The sequence below is a fragment of the Rosa chinensis genome, chromosome 2 (assembly GCF_002994745.2).
Source record: "Rosa chinensis cultivar Old Blush chromosome 2, RchiOBHm-V2, whole genome shotgun sequence".
Taxonomy (NCBI): Eukaryota; Viridiplantae; Streptophyta; class Magnoliopsida; order Rosales; family Rosaceae; genus Rosa; species Rosa chinensis.
In genome coordinates this window covers 62,115,491-62,136,177 of record NC_037089.1, presented here as the reverse complement: position 1 = coordinate 62,136,177, position 20,687 = coordinate 62,115,491, and the positions used below count along the sequence as shown (strand labels likewise).

Below are 20,687 nucleotides of genomic sequence, written 5' to 3'. Positions count from 1 at the left end.
GCTAGGGATCAGCATGGGCGTAGGGAGTATAGGGCGAGAAGGGTCAGCCAACCCTTCTTAAATTTTCATTCTAACTCTTGATTGGTCAACCATTACATATAGATAGATATTATATACTTTAATGACCCTCCTAAGAAATGAAAATTATGCTTCTTCGGCTAATCAGTTTCATCTTTGACCTAATTAAATACATTAATTATTTTCCTTTTTAACTATTTGATGCATTCCTCTTTCAATTTCTATTAATGCAAATGGAATCACAATTAATATTCTCCAATAAATCAATCTAATTGTCAAACAAATCAGTATCATTCGTCATGTAATTTATCAAGGTCTAAGGTAATTATGTAAAGATTTCATTACATGAGCAATTGTGTTAGTAAACTATTTTTTCTTTTTCTTCAATGTAATAGTTTGATTATATTTTGACCCTCCCAGATGAAATTTCTAGCTACGCCACTGGGGGTCAACATTGGCAGAGTTTGTTGGTTGTTTGGCCTGAATAAAATTATAAGGAGCACTATTTAGGTTACAATTTGTAGAAACCATTTCCGATCTAGCTTAGTTATATATAGGAACCTTTTCCGCAAGCCGGTATGCATCGACCTTCAATTGCTGGCAACAGAAATGAATATTTTCCTTAATTTATCTATACTATTATTAAGAGAAGAGGTTTTGTTAGCCAAAACTGAAAATTTTGACATATTTAACCCTGAAATATTAAAAAACTTTCAGAATAAATTAAATCACAAGGATAAATATGACAATTATAAAATGAATTTTTATTAAGAAAATTAAAATAAAAAAAAATTCCACAACCCCCATTTTTCTGTCCCACTATTTTCTCTCTGCAAGAACTACTATTGAATCTATTTCTTCTGCAATAACTCCCCACTTTTGTTTTTTTTTTCTTTAACATCGAAATTTTTTTGTACACATACTGAGCATGTGATTGCAGACTAGTATAATTTAATGTTTACGTATTTCACTTTTGAATATTCGAAAATGTTCAACTGGTCAGTTTTTGACCAAGAAAATAATGCTCAACCACCATTGGATATAAATCCAATGGTAGAGAGAATTATTATTAAGTTGAGGTGTTTTGTTTTCCACAATTGGATGTAAATCTAAGGGTTATTGAGCATAAATTCTTTGGTCAACAACTGACCAGGTGAACACCACTGTTTGAATATTTGTTTTAATCAGATGCTTAAGCATCAATATTTATAACGATGCTAACTTGGTAATTAATTTGTATACCATTGGTAAGCATCATTTATAAATCCGACTTGGTCATTAATTACTTTGCAAATTTAGCTGTTCAAGTTCTTGGTCAAACCAAAAACAACAAATTAAATTTATATGATAATTAAGTTCTAATCAAGTTTCCTTTGCTTCTAGTTTACTATTTCTACCATATGATTGCCAAGAGTTGCAGCCTGTAGACAACTTTAGATATGCAAAGTATACATTTGCTAGCTAATCTACTAGTTTGTTGACCACTGTTCTCTACCACAGAAAGATTAATGTGTCTAATAAGCATGGATTATAAACGGATTGGTTTTCTTGCTTTAAAAAGCACAAGTTGGGTTGGTTCTAGCCTTGATCTAAAAGCAAGAAAAGGATATAAATTAGTTGGGTATGCCTTGTTAGCTGTTATTTCTTAAGGTCACTAATTCTTTTGAACAAACTATATATTTTGCTCTTGAAAACTTCCGTTGTCAACCTTTGTGTGTTGGTTGCATAAATTACGGGAGCATCAGTCATCATTGTCCCATAATTGAACTTCTGTCATCATTTACTATACATTAAACCAGATCGACACAGTTCATCGGTTTAGTAACAATGCCGGTTCGAGCCGAGCCGCTAAATTAAAAGACCGTTTTGTCCTTATCTTCTTTAATTGCGCACGGTGTCGCCGTCAGCTCCCCCTCCGGCCCTCCTCTTTCTCTTTCTCTTCCTGAGGTTTTTCCAGCCTTAATCAATCGGGCGGCTTTTGATTTTGCTCTGTCGATCTACAGCAATTCGTATGGTTTAAAATATCTCACTTGCAGAAGACTTTTTTTTATGCGACTTTGTATAAACATTACAATATCTAGTTTGTGTGTTTGCTTGTGGGATTCATAACTAATACATGAAGCCTAGAAAACCACATTAAACAACCAATACTTCGCTCATTTATGTTAAGCAAACCTACAAGCAAAAACTTCTTACTTCTTAAGAAATAAATATGATGACACTAATTAGGTTATTTGAGTATGTAATTAATCGTGTATTCCCATTTAATTTATAAAGAAAAACTGTTGTATATGTAAACATCTCTCATTTATTATAAACGAAGGTTACCATAGGAAAAAAATTATTCGCTCTTATATAGTCGAGCATGTATTGTATAAAGAATATGTATCAAAATTCAAATTAAAAAATTGGTATCAAATCCTAAAATCATACTCATAAACAAATTAATATATAAAAACTGTTGAATTCCATACAAAGTCTGACAATCATGAAATCCAAATTCCCAGGCTCACAAAATAAAATGAAAGAATTGTACCTCCAAGAACTAAAAATTCCTATCTACCTATAAATATTGTGTATACTGTTTGTATATGTTAGAAAACTCCATAAACAACTCAACTCAACTCATATAAACATATCTACCATATCCTCAAGTCCTCAACCTCAATGTATCCACAACCAAGAAACCTCAACTTGGGCCTAATGGGCCTCATCCTTCCCTCGAATCCGGGCCCAAATTAGACCTCCTCTCATTCACAGAGTTGATCTTCTCCAACCTCAGACCAGCTCTGAACCTCGCAATGAAGGTATCAGCTTTCGTGTTCACATCTGGGCTCGGACAGAATGTGGGTCTCGCCGGCGATTCATTTCCACTCAATGGGCTAGTCTCACTGGTCGGCGAATCCTCACCTCCATCATCTAAATCCGGCGACCCACTTCTTGAGCTGTTGCTTTTGATTCTAACAAAATCGCCGTGCACCGCATACTTCAGCTCCGGCATTCTGAACGGCGGCAATGGCGGCGGCGGAGGAATGCGTGACATTAGTGGTGAGTCCCCTCCGCTGTTTGCATTATCATCTTCTATAATGTTGGAGCTCTTCACCTTGACCGGCAATGGCGGCTTCTGGGCCGTCATCATGGGGCTGACTTGGGCCTTGGTCCTCGAAAGTCGAGTGGCGGAAGTGACCGCCGGCGGCGGTGGTTGCTGTGAATTTGAGTGATGAGATTTTTTGGGTTTTGGTTTCTTTGATTGAAACAAGCTGTGGAAGACTGACGGTGGAGGCGGCGGTGGGGGTGGCGGAGGCGGCGGAGGATGTAGAGGCATTGAAGAAGAAGCCGCAGCAGAGTTGAGTAGAGTTTCGAAATTTTCGACACTCTTTTGTCTCTGCTTCTTCTTCCTCCTCAGTGAAGTTATCAAGAACTCTTTAGTAGTGGCAACTCCTCTCTTCTTCACATTCTTCCCTCTCTTTTTCTCCCCTTCTTCATATTCCGGCAACGCCGCCGATTGTAAAGCCGGTACAGGCGCTGGCTGTCGGAAATTACTCTTCACATCCGAATCATCATTTCTGCTCTCTTTCTCCCCAACAGCTTGGTACGTCCTCTTCGACTTCCGCGGCGGAGATAACGGCGGAGAAGGCGACGATACCGGCGGCAGAACAACAGACTCCTCGGATGTTGGTGTAGATGATGGAGAAGCTTGTTCCGTACGGATCACATAAGTGTCCACCGGAATATTCTTGGTGCTACTCGCATCATATGCTTCGTGCCAGGACGCCCGACGGCGGTGTTGCCGGACCCGATCGGAGTCCGGAACCCGGTAGTTGCTGACGTGGGTATCGTCGTAGAATCGCCACCGGTCATCTCTGGCGATCCACTCGGAGTCTTGTCGGAGATCAGGGTACGAGCTGCTGCTTCTCATGGAGCCCACTCTGTTAACAACACGATCATTGTACACCGTCGGATCTGAATACTCGTACCACTGACGCGGCGTGGACGGGATTGATTTGACCACCTCTTGCGGCTGAGCAGCAGCAGCAGTAGCCGGAACGCCGCTGCCATCGCCGTCGTCGTCGTTACCGGCGGTGTTTCTGCCGAGGAAGCCGCAGACAATGGCAAAGAGGACGAGGACAAAGTTGAGGGAGTCCCAGCTCTTCTTCACCATGTTGGGTCTGAATATCTGAGAAGTAAAGGAATGCACAGATGGGACTATGATAAATATGAAGGCAAGAGCTACGGCGAGGAGGAGGAGGATGAAGGCGCCGGAGCTGAAGAGGAGGGAGGAGGTGGAGCGGCGGAGGCGGCGCCGGGGAGTGTTGGGTTGCTGCCGGAGCCAGAAAGGTGGAGACATATTATCTTCGTCTTCTTCCATGAGAAATTCTGGGTTCTTGTTCGTTTTGGCTTTGGTTAAGAAAGTTGGGAGCTTTTGTGAGAAAGAAGAGAATAATGGTGTGGTTTTGCTTTTGGTGCTGGTTTTTTTGCTTTAGCTTTTGCTGGGTTTAGGGTTATATATAATAAGAGAAGCAAAGAAGGGAAGCGTAAGTTGTGTGCTGCCTGTCATTGCTCGAATGACAGCGAAACCAAATTGTTTGTTTTTGTAACACAGAGAAAGAGAGGGTAAAACCATGTGCTCTATGATTGAGATTTTTCTTGGAATTTTTTTATGGTCATACACTCATACACATTCCGCGTATGAGGGCAATCATTATACAAGAAAAGAAGAAAATGACATAACTTCGAAATAGAATACTCTAGGAGTGACGTGCATAAGTGCATTGGCTTATAGAAACTTATTGAGGCTCCTCTTAAGTTTCCCCCAAGTGCTATGTATCATCTATTTTGTTGCGTCTCTAAAAGCAATAATATATAGTATATACCAAGAATTTCATGGGGAAGTACTGTAGCAAGCTTTGGCCGCAAGAAAGGCATGGATTTTGGGACTTTTTGGTCTTGGAAATGGTCAGGGCATAGTGTTTTTGTTCTCATTTAGCTACAATTGAAATCCCACTAAACTATTTTGGCAATATACCTTACCAATAGAGAGGCACAAGTTACTCGGAAACTTTGCTCAGCAAGATTTTTCAATCCATGAAACATAATCTTCTCAAAGAGGATTAACATGGTATTCGTTTGGTTGGAGGAGGTTTTAAGTTTGAATTATCTAATAAATTGTTGGGTTGGTTTGTACTTATTCACTTCGTTCGTATCATCTTACTTAAATGGCTAGTCTACATTACGCGTGACGTGTGTGACCGACTTTAGTTTTTGAGGCTAAGTAGTTGTTTAGCAATTTTCAAACTTTTAGTTAAGAATTTCTTCTAGAAATAAATGGTATATATGTCTTTAATGATCTAATTTTGAGTAAAAATCGGGAGGTGCCTTACACTCTTGCCCCAAATCCAGGTTGACCCGGGTTTTGCAAGAAGAACAAGTAGCAAGTACAGCTTGCAAACATAGTGAACTTGTGTTTGAAGACACCGTCTATCCCAGCTGGGTGGCATAAACTGAACTTTCAACCCGCTGAAAAAGAGGCTGCCTTAGATTGCATGAAAATCAAAACTGCCAAAAATTAAAAAGGGTTTTTGTCCATTTACACCATTTTTAGAGATTTTTTTCCCACTTACCCCACTAAGTTTTTTTAATTCCCTCTTACCCCAAACACTCTAAGGAGGTCTTCCCTAATACCCCATTAAGATTTTTTTTTTGTTTTTATTATTTTTTTAATACCATTTTACCCTCACCTTTGTTACTTAGAGAGAGAGAGAGAGAGAATGGAAGAGAGAGAAACCATAGGGGACTTCGCCGGAGTCCGGTCACCGGCCGCCGGATTCCGGCCAACTTCGCCGGAATCCGGTCACCGGCCGCCGGAATCCGGTCACCGGCTACCACCCGCCGGAATCCGGTCACCGGCTACCACCCGCCGGAATCCGGTCACCGGCCGCCGGATTCCGATCACCGGAAAGTTTTTTTGCCCCCAATAGACGTCTATTGCCCCCTAATAGACGTCTATTGCCCCCCAATAGACGACTATCAGCCATGTATTGCCCCCCAATAGACGACTATCAGCCATGTATTGCTCCCCAATAGACGTCTATTGCCCTCCAATAAAGGGGCATTAGACGACTATCAACCATGTATTGCCTCCATTAACCATGTATTTCCCTCCCAATAGACGACTATCAGCCATGTATTGCCCCCCAATAGACGTCTATTGCCCCCCAATAGATGTCTATTACCTCCTAATACCCATTTATTTATTAAAATTAGATAAATAAAACTTTGATTAACGAAAAAAAGATAGGAGATTACATCAATTCAAAACGTCTACTGCCCTCCAATAGACGTCTATTGCCCCCCAATAGATATTTAAGAGGCCTCTATTGCCCCAATAGAAACTTTTTTTTTTCTTTCTTTCTTTTCATTTTGGGCTTCTGAACCAATTTACAGCAAAAAAAAAAAAATTGATTTGGGCACCCAGAGAAAAGCTCTGGGCACCAAATCGTGGTTCTCCTCCACCACCGGCATACCAGATCCATGTTCTCCTCTACCACAGGCCTGTGTCGAGGCCGGAGAGCCTGGGTCGAGCACCAGAGGTCGAGCTCGAGCGCCAATTCCCGCCGGAGATGAGTTGCGGTTTTGATTTCGTGATCGGCGAAGCCAAGCAACCGGTGAGTTCAGTCTTCAGCACGAACTCGCCGCCGGCAATCGATGGCGCGAACTCCGAGCTCGCTGCACTAACCGGAACTCCGACCTAGCTGCACGGAGGTGACGTAAAGGAACTCCGAGCTCGCCGTCGGCTGTACAATCGATGGCGCCGGCTGCACGAACTCGCCGCCGTCTTCTGGGCTGCAGAAACTCGTCACCAACTGCACGAGCGCCGGTTTCTGGGCTGCACGAGCGCCGGTTTCTGGGCTGCACGACTATTGCCGGATGAGAGAGAGAGAGAGAGAGAGAGAGAGAATCAGATCGAAGAGGAGAGAGAGTCAGATCGAAGGGGAGAGAGGAGAGAGAGCTCGATGGCATATGGTGTAATTTATTAATTTGACTGAGGGTAAAATTGTCTTTTTAATTTAAATCGGGTAGTGGGGAATAAAAATCTGTTGCTGGGGTAAGTGGGATAACTTTGGCTTATTTTGAGGCTTTGGGTCAAGGACCCAATTAAAAAAGACGACCCTCAATAAGTTTTATTTTCTTTTTCATCTTTTTCTTCATACAGAGATGAGGTACGAAGGACTCACCGAAGGAGGTACTGGACCTCAGTAGACGACAGCATGGGTATGATATGGACTATAGAGACTGGAGTCCCTCCAAAACAAGGCTTCTTTTGGCGTCAGAGTAACAGCTCTTATTGCCAGAGGAGGGGTTCCAAGCACGTGATGTATCAATGGTTTTGTTCAAGCACTCAGGCTAAATGGTATATAGGGTATATGCTGCTGGATTAAAAATAATGTGAATGCTGTATACGCAATGTGAAAAGCTAGTTTTGATTCTAGTGAAAATGTAGGGTGAATTGCATAAAAATAAAGGTGAAATGGGAGACATACCAGACGGAGAAATTTTTTTGTTGGTACTTCGAAACATGACATACTCCGAATTTTATTACAACAAAGGTGGGGAAACCCAAAATATATCTTACACCAATAACTTTTCGCAATTGAAATTGCTAAATGGGACTTAATTTCCACACAAACGCAAACATGAACTTTCACATTCACATTTGTAGGTTATAAGCTCTACCATCTCTGAGCTATCCGCTGAGTTGTTGTGTATCGTATCACAACTATAGTTTAGAAAATTCAAATCTATACTACTATTTTTTCTTCACAAAGTGTAAAGGTTTTTGACCACCACCAGAATCATTTCATTTTGTTTATAGCGCCACTGTCCCATTGATGTTGAAAAGCATCGGTCATGCCCCATCCAAAAGAGAAAAGGGCGTTCAAACCGGCCGACCATGATATTTTATGTATAAATGGGGCACAAGTGAAGTTGGTGATGAAAGTAAAGGGATTAGGTATAATGACAGATGAGTTTTATCGATTCTGAAAGCCAAACGCCATTATAATTCTGCATGTAATACATGTGAAAAGCAGATCATCCCAATGAAGTTACTATTACTTTGGATAGAAATTTTTTTGCATTGACCAATAAACAAGAAACTGAAAGGGCAAAACCAGATCATTAAAACAGAAGTATACCTCTCTGTATACCTCTTATAGTGCAGGACTTCCAATAGCTCAAAGAAAGTGGCAAACTGAAGAATAACTCGATCAAAATTGAGGTCTTGTAGGAGCTTGCAATCAAACAGAAGCAACATTTTCAAGACAGATTCGTATCCTAAGCTCCTAATTGACTATGAAAATACGTCAAGGCACAGAAGGAAAATAAAGAATGGAATCAAATTCTTACTTGCTGATAATTAACCATGGACCCAATATTATTTAAACAGGGACCAAACCCAAGTTGCAGCCTCTAGCACTTGACTTCAGTTGATTCACAGATGCAAGCATGCCAAATGAAAGTTTCTCTCTAAGGTTGGTGTAAGTACTATTTTTCTACAATATTTTCTGTACATCAATACCCTACTAATGGGAGCTAAGCTGTAGCATGCTACTGTACATGGTTTGCATCGTGCAAACTATCACACATAAACCTGATATTCTTCAGAAACCAGTACCCCTAGCATTCATAATGCCAATTTTTCTTTGTTGACTGTGATTTGATTACAGGAGGACGCTTGATCTGAACATCATCAGCACTGGGATATTTATATGATGCCAATGTTATGGATGCAAGGATTTGATAACAATGACTATCACGGCTATCAAAACACCAACTGTACAAACCGAAGCCTGCAACAACAATCACAACATTTGTGATCAGTGATAGGGTGATGGGGGGGGCACAATCTTCATCACTACAACGTAGTTTAGGTATACGTACATAGTTCAATACGTAAGAGATATTTCACTAATGCACAACATGGTTATCAGCCAACGAGGTAGCATAAGAATAAGGCCAGTCCGTAAGACAGTGAGTAATGCTACATGGTGCTTTAGCTAATTAAAGTATGCCAGCCTCACTACACTGAAGATTCACATACTGAGGTCTCTCTATCACATTATGATCATGGATGTAGAAACATAAGCAAGGGAAGCACACTCAAATGTAAAACTAACCAAAATATTGAAGACAAAAGGAAGATTTGAGAAGGGAACTGTTAAATCCATAACAGAGTACAACTTAATTTTGGGTTGGGTTCCATTTCCAGAATCTTGTATGCTCATCATACCCTCACACTAAAAGATTTCAAAAGTTTATAATTTTAACCTCTCATATTCTTTAATTTCTGGTAACTTTAAATATTAAAAATTGACTGGTCCAGGCAACACCCACAGTCCCATACAGCCATAACAAGGTGGTGCCAGGGCCTGCAAACATTTAAAAATAGAAAAAAGAAAAACCAGGGTTCCAGGGAGAAGGGGAAGAGGAAACAATAATCCTTTTTATTTTTTTCATCTTTTAAACCTGGATGAATAAGAGCAACATGATTATCACACTATCTCGCATGGGTGCAGTGAGAAGAAGACGGGTACAAATAGATTCAACATAGATTCAACTTCAATCTAGCATAAACTTACAGCTACTGCCGAAGCACCAAGCCCAGATCGTTCCCTTGGGTCTTTATCATAATATTTATAAAAGTAGAGAAATGCAGCATAGTACCACATCACTGGGAATACAAATCCAAGCAGAAGTCTGCAAAAGGTCCATTCATGAGAGAAGGAGAGACAAGAAGTAGAGGATACAAAGACAGTGAAAGCAGGAAGACTCACGAAAACCATCCAATTCCACAACCACAAAAAGGAAGGGGTTTGTCAAACATTCCCAACTCTGGGTCCTCTGGACCATCGATACGAACATAGTTGCCATTCGTATGGTTCATTGCATCTGTTGAGAGCCCTGTGCCCACAAAATCACTGTCAGAAAGTAATCCAAGAACATCTTGCCATAAATTATTAAAAACTGATTATTACTCTTTTTTTTTTTTTGTACAAACTTAATCACCAACGAGAATATTGGATAAAATGAAGACATAATGAATTCTAAAGTTGCAAGTTTGAAATTGCCCGGATGTTAAGGACTTCTAGTTGTCTTCCAAAAAATATTTTCAGTGAATGGTCTGACCTGTGAACCCGTAAATAAGGACCTTTGCAGTTTTAGAGAACTAAGCAACCTAGCAACCTATATAAGGAGATCTCCCTATAGTATTTATGCCAACTGATGTTGAATCTTGAAAACCAATAACTAAGCAGACAACACCATTCCAATCGGAAATTACAAAGAAAACTGATACCTAGATATTTGTGTACAAAACAACGGAAGGTGGGTGCTTGGATGTGTGTGCAGAAGTTGGTATCATAGAAACTTTCTACATGTTCCTGCTACCATGCATAGAATATTGAATAAAAATAGCATCAAGGAGGGGTTCCGTACTCTGATCCATGTGTCCCAAAGACAATCCCTCAGTTCTCCTCTATGCCCCAAAGGTAACTGTTACATGAAGAATCCATTTTATCACACAACTGAAGATACGCTGAAATATATGCTTAAAATGTAAACAGCACAAGTCAACCAAGACAATATAAAAAGGATAGTGAGAATAAAATATAGGGCACTATAGTTGTGGAAATTAATATTCCCACAAAGAACAGGTATGTTATAATTGGCAGAGGCTCAAAATACTTATTAATCATGTGACACATATAATCTCTTTGGTTTTTAAGCCTGAAGTCTTGAACACATATTATCCCATTTCCGTATAACCTGGATATCTGATATGGGCTATTCATAACTCAAGCAGTATTTACTCTCAAGAGATCGTTATTCTTTTCAGTTCATACTAAACCTTTAGAAGCTATACATGGATAAGGGGTCAAAAGAAAGGAAAATGCCTCCAACCAAAAGAAATGCATAGAACTCCTTCCTAGAGTATTGATAGTGCATCCAACAAGGAAACTATTGATCGAACGATGAGTCTGGCTTGCTAAAAAGAGACACAGTGGTCCTGAATATGATCTGATCATCACATTTAAAGCCTACTCACATTCTACACCTGGTACAGTAACTGCATTAAGATCTTTGACTTAACAAAGAATTTGTAATTAATATCATTTCCACTCTTAGACATGTGACTGCCAATGGTAACTGCCTGAGATTGAAACTTATATATACTGATCGTGGAATTTCCAACAGGTAAAAGAACTGCCAAAATACAGAACGTAATATGGTTGATGCATTAAATAGACCTGTCATTTAAAGAACTATCATAATATCTTTAGTTCCTTAAGAACTTCCCCCATACAATATGTAGCAAATACCCAGATTTATCAATTCTGATTCTCAGTTGCACCCATGCGAAAATGAAAGAAAGAAGAGCCACCTCTATCCAATTGTTCTCCAAAACAACACTACTCTTGTAGACTTAAGAGGCCAACTAGCACACATCATGACAGATCTTTACTTCTCTTCTTTAACTACTTGAAGTAGAACATAATCAGAAGTCAAACTATTTGATTTTAGCACCACCCAGGAAAAACATTAACTTGAGAATCAATCAAATATATAGAAATCCACAAACACTCGATCGAAACAAACATAAAGCTGTTCTTTGTAGGTCTAAACAGCATTGTGATTAACACCACTGAAAACCTTCCTTTAGTTTTTGCAGAGCAGACTTTGAATTGAATGATCATGCAAATCCCTCACCAGAAAACAATGTAACAGTACGAAAATTCTGAGAAGTACAGGAGAGTTATGACCAAAATTCAACAATCCCAGATTTGGGCTTCCCTTATTCAAAACACCATAGATTACTGTAAGCACATAGAAAGTTCACCAGCACAGCAAAAAAAATCAAAACAAGAAAACTAACAGAAACGAACCCAACTCGAAATTTCCAATCTTGAGCCCAAAAGACTGAACATTTTACCTCAGAAGCAACAGTAGCCGAGAAGCTCAATCAGCAGATTAAGCTTTTCCTGGAGAAATTCTTTCTCTTTTTATAGAAAAAGTAATTCCTGATGCCAAGCAAGGAATGAAAAAAATTGGGTTTTCTGGTAAGAAATGATTTTCTCCCTAATCAAGTACGAACCTTCCTCTCTCCATTTACGCCACTGTTTCTATTTCTTTAAGTTATAACAGTTTTAGATGAAAAGGAAAAGAATGGTAGGTCAGGCCGTCAAACGACACGTCGTCCGTGTCATAAAAACCCTACCAAAACCCCCTAAATAGCTCTAAACCCCCCAACAAGCTTTAATCTTTTGTGAGCCAATGGATTCAGACACAGAAGAAACCAGGTCCCAAGTGACCGCAACCAAAGCAGAGCCATCAAAGCCATCGCGCAAGCACAAGAAGAGGAAGAAGCTCGCAGCAGAAGCCGACCCAGAGAAGCCCAAATCAGTGCAAGCCACCATCAAGGTCATCCCGGGAAACCCAGAGAGAATCCCACCTCTGGTGGGCTATTTCCCATCTGGGTTCGACCCGACCCAGAACCCAGACCAGGATTCGACCAAAGTTGGGGTCTTTAGGCACAAGGAGAGAGGTGGGACTAGGCTTCAGGTTGTGGTGACCCCAAATAAGGAGGCTAAGGTTGATTTTGTTGGGACTAGCTATGCTGGTGAGGCTCAGGCTGGGGAGCTCTGCTCTTATGGACTTGGGATTCTTGATAAGGACACCCAGACTTTGAAGATTGTGCCTATTGCTAGCAACAAGGTAATTTTGGACCATTACTTCTTGAATTATCTGAAACTTTTGCCATGTATAATGTGGGTTTAGGGTTTAATAATTTGTTTTGTTTATTTTGGAGCTGGGTTTACTGGTATACTACTTGGGTGCTATGTGAGTGCAGTTGTTTCAAGTTAGAATGATTACTGAGAAATTGAACTTTTGCTCTATTTAATTTACATTGGTTGGTTAATGATGCACTGTATAATGTGTGAAGTTTACCTATGGACATGTCTTGAGTGGAGAAGTAAAGTAGAACCTTACTTGAAAATTCAAGGATAGAAGAACATGTGTTGTGTTGTATACTGACTACTTTTCTTTAAATTGTCATTGTGAGGATATACTTGTGAACTTACTTGGTATACAAATTTTCAGATATTTAGATTGGAGCCAAAAATTCAAGGCCTTCACTTCTCTGGTAAGGAGCCTGCAAGTTCAGCGATGGGAGAACTTTCTGTACATGAGAAGGCAGAAAAACGTATAGACCTTCATAATCGTTATGGAACAAAGAAGTCAATACGGCAGGTAAGACTCCCCCCCCCTTTTTTTTTTTGAGTTTTGAAGGGATCATCACCAGCATTTGTGCAGTCACAGGTGCCTTGTCTGATTGTGTCTGTTCGTAATTAGAAATGTAGTTCAAAAAAAAAAAAAAAATTTCAAATTTACTAAACATTATAGTAGGATTGTAATTGTACTTGAAACAGTGACTAGATGTCTATATACTTTACATAGAATTCAACGTATTGGTTTTAATGATGTGAAAGAAATATTCCTTTAAACTATCGTGTGCAAAATTTTGTGCATTATATGATGTCTAGTGTGCTTGTTTAGTGAAAAGAAAGGAAATATTAGGAAAATGTTAGGGAAAACTCTACCCCATGTGTACGAGCATGTTTCTGTTGTACTAAATTCCATTATTACTGTTTGTTTTCTCCATGTCTGCTTTTCTTACTTTGCAGTATTGAGAATATAATAACAAAAGACCAAGGATTCAAGAAAATTTAAAACGAAAAAAAACCAATACTGATCGGTAGCTATGTATTTTGCAGATGGTACCTTTCTACTTGATTTCATTCTTTTTTTTTAATGGTTTAAAATTTTAATGGAGAAATTCGTGAAAGGACTTGATATCAACTAGAACTATGCAGGGTTCATGATATTTCAATTGAGACTTTTTCAAAATCTCTGTCCAATGATATCTTAAACTGAAAGCATTAGTTTGTAAATTTTTTCTTCTGTGGCATTGTAGAATAAAAAAATGCAGACCTTGAAGCAAGAAGATGATCCGGATTCTCAAAATGATATGGATGCAATCAAACAAGGTATGACAAACAGGGAGGATACTGAAGCTTCTGAAGGCCATACAGACCGCAATACCCCACCATTTAATGCTTCTGCCACCACTCCCCAGGAGGCTTATCCACTGGATAAAATCATCACCACAGGGGAGTGGAAATTCCTCCAAGATATTAATAAGCTTTTGGAAGGTGGAGCAGAAATCTCACAGAATTCTTTTCCAACATTTGTTTGCAACCGGATCCATAAACTGCAGCTGATTGAGGTCAGGGTTCGAAAGTTAGTTGTAATGTTTAATATTCAGTTGTGTTTAGGTGAATTATGAAGTTCCACTTCTAATGACCATTAAACTAGTGTAGCATGATGCTAAATGCTGTGATTGATAGTTTGCATTACTATGTAAGGCCGATTATCCATTTTGTTTCTAGGAGAGCATATTGAACTGAATAGCCAATCATTTTCAGTTGATTACAGATTACAAGTTCGAAGAATTAGACAAGCTTGGTAAAAGAATCAAAACTTAGGTTTACTGCAGTAGTTACCAATTTTTTACACTCACCCACTTTCTTTCTTCTCACCTATTTTTGCCTGCAATACCTTCCCATTATCACATACATGGAGATGTCTATTATTGTATAACCCAAAAATGCCTGGTACCACTGTGCCACTGTGCCACTAATCTGCTGCATACAAACAGTAGTGAAGATACGAGTCTTAAGCCTGGTACCACTGTGCCACTGTGCCACTAATTTTGCCTGGTACCACTGTGCCACTAATCTGCTGCATACAAACAGTAGTGAAGATACGAGTCTTAAGCCTCTTTAGTGTGGTGAGGCAGTTCAGTTTTTGATGTTGTCCCTTAATGGTTGCGTGTTCATGTCAATTAAGTTGTGTAATCTACTAGCATAAGAAAAGGAAAACATTAGAGATCTGGAGCCATGATATTTTTGTTTATCTAGTGTGATTTGAAACATCATGGTGTTTCTTCTTATCATTTTCAATACTCTTTTTTTTTTTGTCTATGGTTGTAGGATGAAGACAAGAAGTATAAGCTATCTTGTATTTTCTCATATATTACGCATCTTATAAAGTTCAAAGATCTCCACTCCATGGATGGGTTTTCCTCGGCAAAGGCCCACAGATTCCCAGGCATTATAAGGGATAAATTTTCAAGCATGTTTGATGCAGTGTCGAAGAGGTTATCAACTGAGAAAAGTAATCTTCTCATTAGTTATGTCTTGGTGCTCACTCTTTTTGCGGATGAATTCCAAACAAGTATGACAGACATAGCGAAGGATCTGAGAATGGGGACTGCAACTTTGAGGACGCATTATGAGAAGTTGGGTTGCAAGGTGTCTAAGAAGAATGTCGTATCAACGGTTACCCTTCCTGTCCCCCTCCAATTTCCAACAGTGAGGCGCAAGCGACGCAATTGATGATTACTTTGTTGAATCTTTTTTATTGTGATTGATTGACGGCACATGGAAGAATACGGGTACTTGGCTCAGAAAATGTCATGACCTTTACATTCTGTTTGTATGTTTTATGTTACTGTGCTTGTGCAGCAGTAATCAAATGAAAGTATGGCCTTGCCTTTTGTGGTTGCTATATATTGATTTCTTCGATGCACTTTTGTTGGCTAACTAGTTATTAAATCATATTTGCCCTATGCTCCTTTGTGTCATGAAAATCTGAGCTTGACATCTTCTATGAGTATTTGAAGAACTAGGAAGTTTAAAATGTGTGGTAACAGTGGCTGCAAATTTTGCTTTGTTAAGATTGCCAACTCTTAACGCACTCTCAAACTAGCTTCATTTCATGCTTTCCGTAGCATCCAGAGCATCAACAGCACACTAACAATGAGCCTGGACTCCATATTCCCTTGCTACTTTTACATCCCCAACCTGCGAGTATTATATCTTCCTCACACTAATTTGAACGAAGCCTAGAAGATGCACCTTTCTTTGTTGAAGTGTTATATCTTCCTCACACTAATTCAGATGGTGATGTATTTTACAGAATTCGTTGGAATTGCAGCTATTCAGGGCACTAACCAAACCATTAGATTATTTTTTCTAACAAGAATATCGCTACATGCACTACATTTTCTGTTCACTGTGGGTTTTCTTTTATCTTGGTAGAATCTACACTTTTTTTTCAATTGTCACCGAAGTGGTAATCATTTCCACGCACAGTAAGTCTATTAATAGACAACTAAAGTAGGCTAATTCAGATAATAAAATGCAAAATGCATAAAATTTACATTACTAGGTGAAAATGCACATCTTCAGATACTGTGTATCTAGAATGTTGCAAAATACACAAAAAGCAAATATGCCAATGCATTACAGTTGCTACAGTACACAGTACATACAGATTTCTAAAATTGTACACACACACACAGCCCACGAGGAAAATCAGTAGACCACCATCTCTATATAATCATATATCTTTGATATAAGAAAACAGCCAAGGCCATTCAATGTGGCTAAACCTTCCTCATTCAAGATTTGCACTTGAACTTTCTATGAGCTTTCAAGTCCACCAGAATCACAGAGATATTGTCTCTGCTTCCTTTTTGGAGGGCAAGAGTTGAAAGATATGAAGCCGCTTCCTGCGCTGCTGGATCAACTCCTGTGCCTCTTTCCGCCAGAGGAGTAACCCCGTTCTTTTTGTGCCACAGCAGTATGCGCCTTCGAGCCACTTCACATGCTTCCTCGTTTGTCATGACATCCCATAATCCATCACTAGCCAAAATGAGGAATTCATCGTCTCTGGCTCTAGGGACAATCATGACTTCTGGATCTGGAATTATCCAGGGTTTCAAATATCTATCCCCTGTAGTATAATGAAAAAGGTTAAAAAGAAAAAAAAGTCGTTCCGAATCTGAGATGCTACTCACAATATATGCATGCATTTGTTCAGACATTTCAAGCAACTCATAAAGGAACAGATGATAACAATTTCTTCTCTTTTCTTTTCAATTGCATGACGGGGTAGAGTATAGACATACCAATGGACCTCGACATTGCAAGAACTCCAAATACACGATGTCCATTCCACTGTATGACCTTCCCTCCAGAAGCCTCAATTCTTGCGTATTCATCTTCTCTGTTTGGCTGATAAAAAGTAACAAAGTAACAAGATAAAAGGGTCAGTTTCTATATAAGAGATAAAATTTAGGTTGTTAACAACTAACAAGTAATAGGCCTTCCACAAACACACTTACTTTATGATCTACTGATAATGGTACTGGTTGTTTGCCACGACAAAGAACGGCTCTTGAATCACCACAGTTCGCAACTATAATATGGGAAGAACAAACTAATGCAACCACAGCTGTAGACCCCACAGTTTCTGCGGCAACAGGCTCAAAGCTGGAGCCGGAAGCATCCTCATTACTTCCGGTGATGCCTCTGCTGACTGTTCCTCCTATCTCATCATCTACACTCTGGAAGCAATTAGTGAATGCTTTCTCCCACTTCACCTGCTGAGTTTCTCCCATTATTCCATCAGTCAAATCATCCTCAATAATTTGAAGCTCTTCAGCCAAAGCTGAATGAAGGCGTTCACAACAATAGTTAGCAACCTGCAAGAGTGTCCTTTCAATCAGGTTAACAGATTCTGAAATCCGTTCAGTGTTCCACTGAGGGACATTTCAATCCAAATATTTGTACTCCATTATCGACATGAAAGAAAATAGTCATTTCCTAATTTCCTAATCTATATAATGGGGTTGGAAAAAAAAAAACCAAAGCAATTTAAGGAAAAGAAGCATGTACTGCCATCAAAAAATTTGTTTAGTATAGCTTATGCTTCAATTAGTTACCAGTATCCCTTTCCACTACCCTGGGATTCATTTTGAAATCATTGAACCATACAAATACAGAAAACATACTAAGCCTAAAAGATTTACTGAAATACATCCAGTTGCAGGAGAATATACTTTAAACTTCAATGAACAAAATAAATGTATGGAAGAAGGTACATACCTGAGATCCTCCATGCCCATCATAAATACCAAAAAAATGACTGGTTAGGTGGGTCAAACTTGGGCTCATTCCATTGTACACATGATTGCCAATAAGCATTTTAATTGGAATATTAATGAACCGAGGCACAGCAGCAATTGCATCTTCCATTTCTGGTCTTCTTCCACAGATTGAAACGGAACCCCAAAGAGGAATACAGTCCAGCTCAAAAACACTTCGGATGGCTGCTTTACTAACATTCTTCTCCCCGTTTGACTGCAAATCCACTGCTGTAGAGGCTGCTAATTCAGTTTTACCAGGTAACTCAGAAACTGGAGTTACTGCTGCCACAATGACTTCACCAGAAGGCACTTGCCCTATAGTAGATTCGACCAAGACAATAGCTTTTGCAACAATCTGACCCTTGCCAGTATTTCCCATCTCCACAACATCTGTCAAGCTTATCTCAGACCCCAACTCTAACGTTAGCAACTGCTCACTAACAATTCCATTAGTATCATATCTAAAGGATAAGATTTCTTCCTCACTTTCTTTAACCAAAGAATCATTAATAACCAAACTGTGTCCATTCTTTGGCAGCAACTTCAACAAATCAGCTCCCCCACTGTTATCGTCTTGTGATGGCACGGTTACCACACTAATTTCATTCCTAGTATCATTGCCACTTCCATTTGAAATCAACTCCAAAGGCACCACCTTAGTGGTATCCGATGAAAGATTTGCTGGGTCTGTTACTAGCTTTAGCCATGCGAACTCCACATTGGTTGCAATTGCGGAATTATCACACACAGTATTACCTAAACTAAGTGTCACTGCAACTGCCGGAGACATGTCCTCCATTAATTTCCTTGTCTTCATACAATTTCGACAATCACTCCAAACCCCCCTCGGTAAATTAACGATTCTTTGTAAGTTTAGACAACAACCCTCTCTTTCCAGATTATATCACTGATCCACTAATTTTCTCACAATTAAAGTGACATAAACACAGTTCTACACCACTATGACCAAACAAAAATGGGCGCGTGCTTAACATGAGCACAACGATAAGGGTTTTATCAAGATCTGACCAGCAACAACGAATCTAACCTCCCAAATTTCAAGACTTGACAGGTTCCGCTTAGCGAACACTTCTCTTTCTGGCAAAGACTCAGCCACATGAGACCGAAATCCTATCGTCACCACCAACCCTCAAATATACACCTAAGCATATGAAAATGATTGCAATCCAAACTCTATTTATAAACCCAAGATGAGAAAGCAGAGGGTTCATGAGAAAGAAGCTAGGAAAGAAAGAAAAGCAACCCTAATGAATCACAAGAAAACCCCCCGCTTTTTTCACATAAAACTTGGGTTTCCTGGATCTAAAGGCAACCCAAACCCGGTCTCACTCTAATCTTAAAAAGGGTCTCTGTTACATTTCTTCTCCTTCTCCCAAGAAACACAGTCAACCCCAAATCAACATCAATCATCACAAATGGACCATCTCAAAGACAAATCATCATCTGGGTATGCTATAAAAACATGATCTTTATCATTCCCCAACACAAAAAATTGAAAACAAAATCTAAGAAAAACTTTAGTGGGGGTTAATCTTTCCAGGAACAAAGACTAACCTGAGTTCGTTAGTGGTCAGTGAAGCCCTCTCCTCCTTCCCTAGAGCTGTTTTCTTCGGTTGTTTTGGGGCAAACAGAGAGAGGAGAGAGAGATTCTGTGTGTGTGGGAAACCTCAATGCCTTCTACCCATTGGCCATTGCGGACCTCGTTGGGGGACACGTATACACGTACACGTACTGTGGTGACGTCACCTGCTGTGTGGCGACAGAAAATGGTGAGCTGATGAGACAGTGCTGACACGAAGACAACTACCCGGCCATGGACTTTTCGTGAGACAGGAGGGACACGTGTCCCCTGGGCCTGACGAGGTGACGAGGACACCTGGGACGGCCTATCATGTCATTGTCATGTCTGTCTACCTCCACTTAATGCACAGTGGCCTCCATAGCGACCGCTGCTCCTTACTGCTTTGTCGGTTACTACTTATCCGTCTCATTATTGTTTTGGGTTTTCAACTTTCTTATCGAGCATTGAGTACTGAAATTCTAGAACTTGTTAGATTCCATTTCTTTGCGATTATTTGCCATATCCAATGAGCTAACTAGCTAAGAACTATATCGAGTTATAAACATTTTGATGCTTCAGACCACTATAAAACATTTATGAGTTTCAAGAGGGAGTATTATAATTTCCAGAGTTTCAATTGTAAGTTGAATTTGAACAATTACAAGCTTATATTTAGCACAACAATTACTGTTATCAATAGAGAAAGTAATTAGAGATATTAAGTAATTCATATTCCCTGTTAAATATATTTATTATATGAATCAAATGAATATATTGGGAAACCTAAATAGCTTGAATCAAGCACTAAGATGTCGGAGTAAATATATCATAGTGATTACAGACATTATTGTGATTACAATTATCCTTTATGGGAGGGCATTGTATTAGGATGTTTTCACTATAAATACTAGGTCCCTGTACCCTCTTTTATACGTGCTATTCAGTTCTTGCCCCATAGATAGATAGCAAACAAAG

At 39.4% G+C, this 20,687-nt stretch overlaps 4 protein-coding genes across 5 annotated transcripts; 1 reads left to right on the top strand and 3 right to left on the bottom strand.

Annotated features, from left to right (window-relative positions):
* Nucleotides 1–2,728: 2,728 nt before the first annotated feature.
* Nucleotides 2,729–4,387, bottom strand: LOC112190560 (formin-like protein 13). Its single transcript, XM_024329998.2, has one exon. The coding sequence runs from the start codon at nucleotides 4,385–4,387 to the stop codon at nucleotides 2,729–2,731; it is 1,659 nt and encodes a 552-aa protein (XP_024185766.1).
* Nucleotides 4,388–8,400: 4,013 nt separating this feature from the next.
* LOC112183590 (60S ribosomal protein L18a-like protein) lies at nucleotides 8,401–12,190 on the bottom strand. Its single transcript, XM_024321966.2, has 5 exons — nucleotides 12,008–12,190; nucleotides 10,513–10,569; nucleotides 9,852–9,978; nucleotides 9,657–9,774; nucleotides 8,401–8,867 (listed from the first exon to the last, which is right to left on the bottom strand). Exons 2-5 carry the CDS (start codon nucleotides 10,520–10,522, stop codon nucleotides 8,799–8,801), a joined length of 324 nt encoding a protein of 107 aa, XP_024177734.1. The 5' UTR covers nucleotides 10,523–10,569; nucleotides 12,008–12,190; the 3' UTR covers nucleotides 8,401–8,798.
* A 124-nt stretch (nucleotides 12,191–12,314) lies between these two features.
* LOC112183444 (DNA-directed RNA polymerase I subunit rpa49) lies at nucleotides 12,315–15,766 on the top strand. The gene is made up of 4 exons (XM_024321822.2): nucleotides 12,315–12,789; nucleotides 13,177–13,326; nucleotides 14,051–14,362; nucleotides 15,129–15,766. The coding sequence occupies exons 1-4, from the start codon at nucleotides 12,349–12,351 to the stop codon at nucleotides 15,531–15,533; spliced, it is 1,308 nt and encodes a 435-aa protein (XP_024177590.1). The 5' UTR covers nucleotides 12,315–12,348; the 3' UTR covers nucleotides 15,534–15,766.
* A 565-nt stretch (nucleotides 15,767–16,331) lies between these two features.
* Nucleotides 16,332–19,845, bottom strand: LOC112183442 (protein phosphatase 2C 16). Of its 2 annotated transcripts, XM_024321821.2 has the most exons (5): nucleotides 19,706–19,845; nucleotides 18,090–19,603; nucleotides 17,327–17,686; nucleotides 17,111–17,216; nucleotides 16,332–16,935 (listed from the first exon to the last, which is right to left on the bottom strand). In XM_024321821.2, exons 2-5 carry the CDS (start codon nucleotides 18,945–18,947, stop codon nucleotides 16,601–16,603), a joined length of 1,659 nt encoding a protein of 552 aa, XP_024177589.1. In that variant the 5' UTR covers nucleotides 18,948–19,603; nucleotides 19,706–19,845; the 3' UTR covers nucleotides 16,332–16,600. The 2 variants fall into 2 exon arrangements, with proteins under 2 accessions (XP_024177589.1, XP_024177588.1); XM_024321820.2 differs by having other exon boundaries at nucleotides 18,090–19,842.
* Nucleotides 19,846–20,687: the final 842 nt, after the last annotated feature.

What these genes read in the sequence shown, in the direction of transcription:
- LOC112183590 (XM_024321966.2), bottom strand. An exon ending in TGTGGAATTGGATGGTTTTC is followed by an intron (nt 9,775 to 9,851) that starts GTGAGTCTTCCT and finishes GACCTTTTGCAG; the next exon opens with ACTTCTGCTTGGATTTGTAT. An exon ending in TTGGTGCTTCGGCAGTAGCT is followed by an intron (nt 8,868 to 9,656) that starts GTAAGTTTATGC and finishes TTGTTGTTGCAG; the next exon opens with GCTTCGGTTTGTACAGTTGG.
- LOC112190560 (XM_024329998.2), bottom strand. Translation starts at nt 4,387, where the DNA reads ATGGAAGAAGACGAAGATAATATGTCTCCACCTTTCTGGCTCCGGCAG.
- LOC112183442 (XM_024321821.2), bottom strand. Translation starts at nt 18,947, where the DNA reads ATGAAGACAAGGAAATTAATGGAGGACATGTCTCCGGCAGTTGCAGTG. An exon ending in CATTATCAGTAGATCATAAA is followed by an intron (nt 17,217 to 17,326) that starts GTAAGTGTGTTT and finishes ACTTTTTATCAG; the next exon opens with CCAAACAGAGAAGATGAATA. An exon ending in TGCAATGTCGAGGTCCATTG is followed by an intron (nt 16,936 to 17,110) that starts GTATGTCTATAC and finishes ATTATACTACAG; the next exon opens with GGGATAGATATTTGAAACCC.
- LOC112183444 (XM_024321822.2), top strand. Translation starts at nt 12,349, where the DNA reads ATGGATTCAGACACAGAAGAAACCAGGTCCCAAGTGACCGCAACCAAA. An exon ending in TGCCTATTGCTAGCAACAAG is followed by an intron (nt 12,790 to 13,176) that starts GTAATTTTGGAC and finishes ACAAATTTTCAG; the next exon opens with ATATTTAGATTGGAGCCAAA. An exon ending in CAAAGAAGTCAATACGGCAG is followed by an intron (nt 13,327 to 14,050) that starts GTAAGACTCCCC and finishes GTGGCATTGTAG; the next exon opens with AATAAAAAAATGCAGACCTT.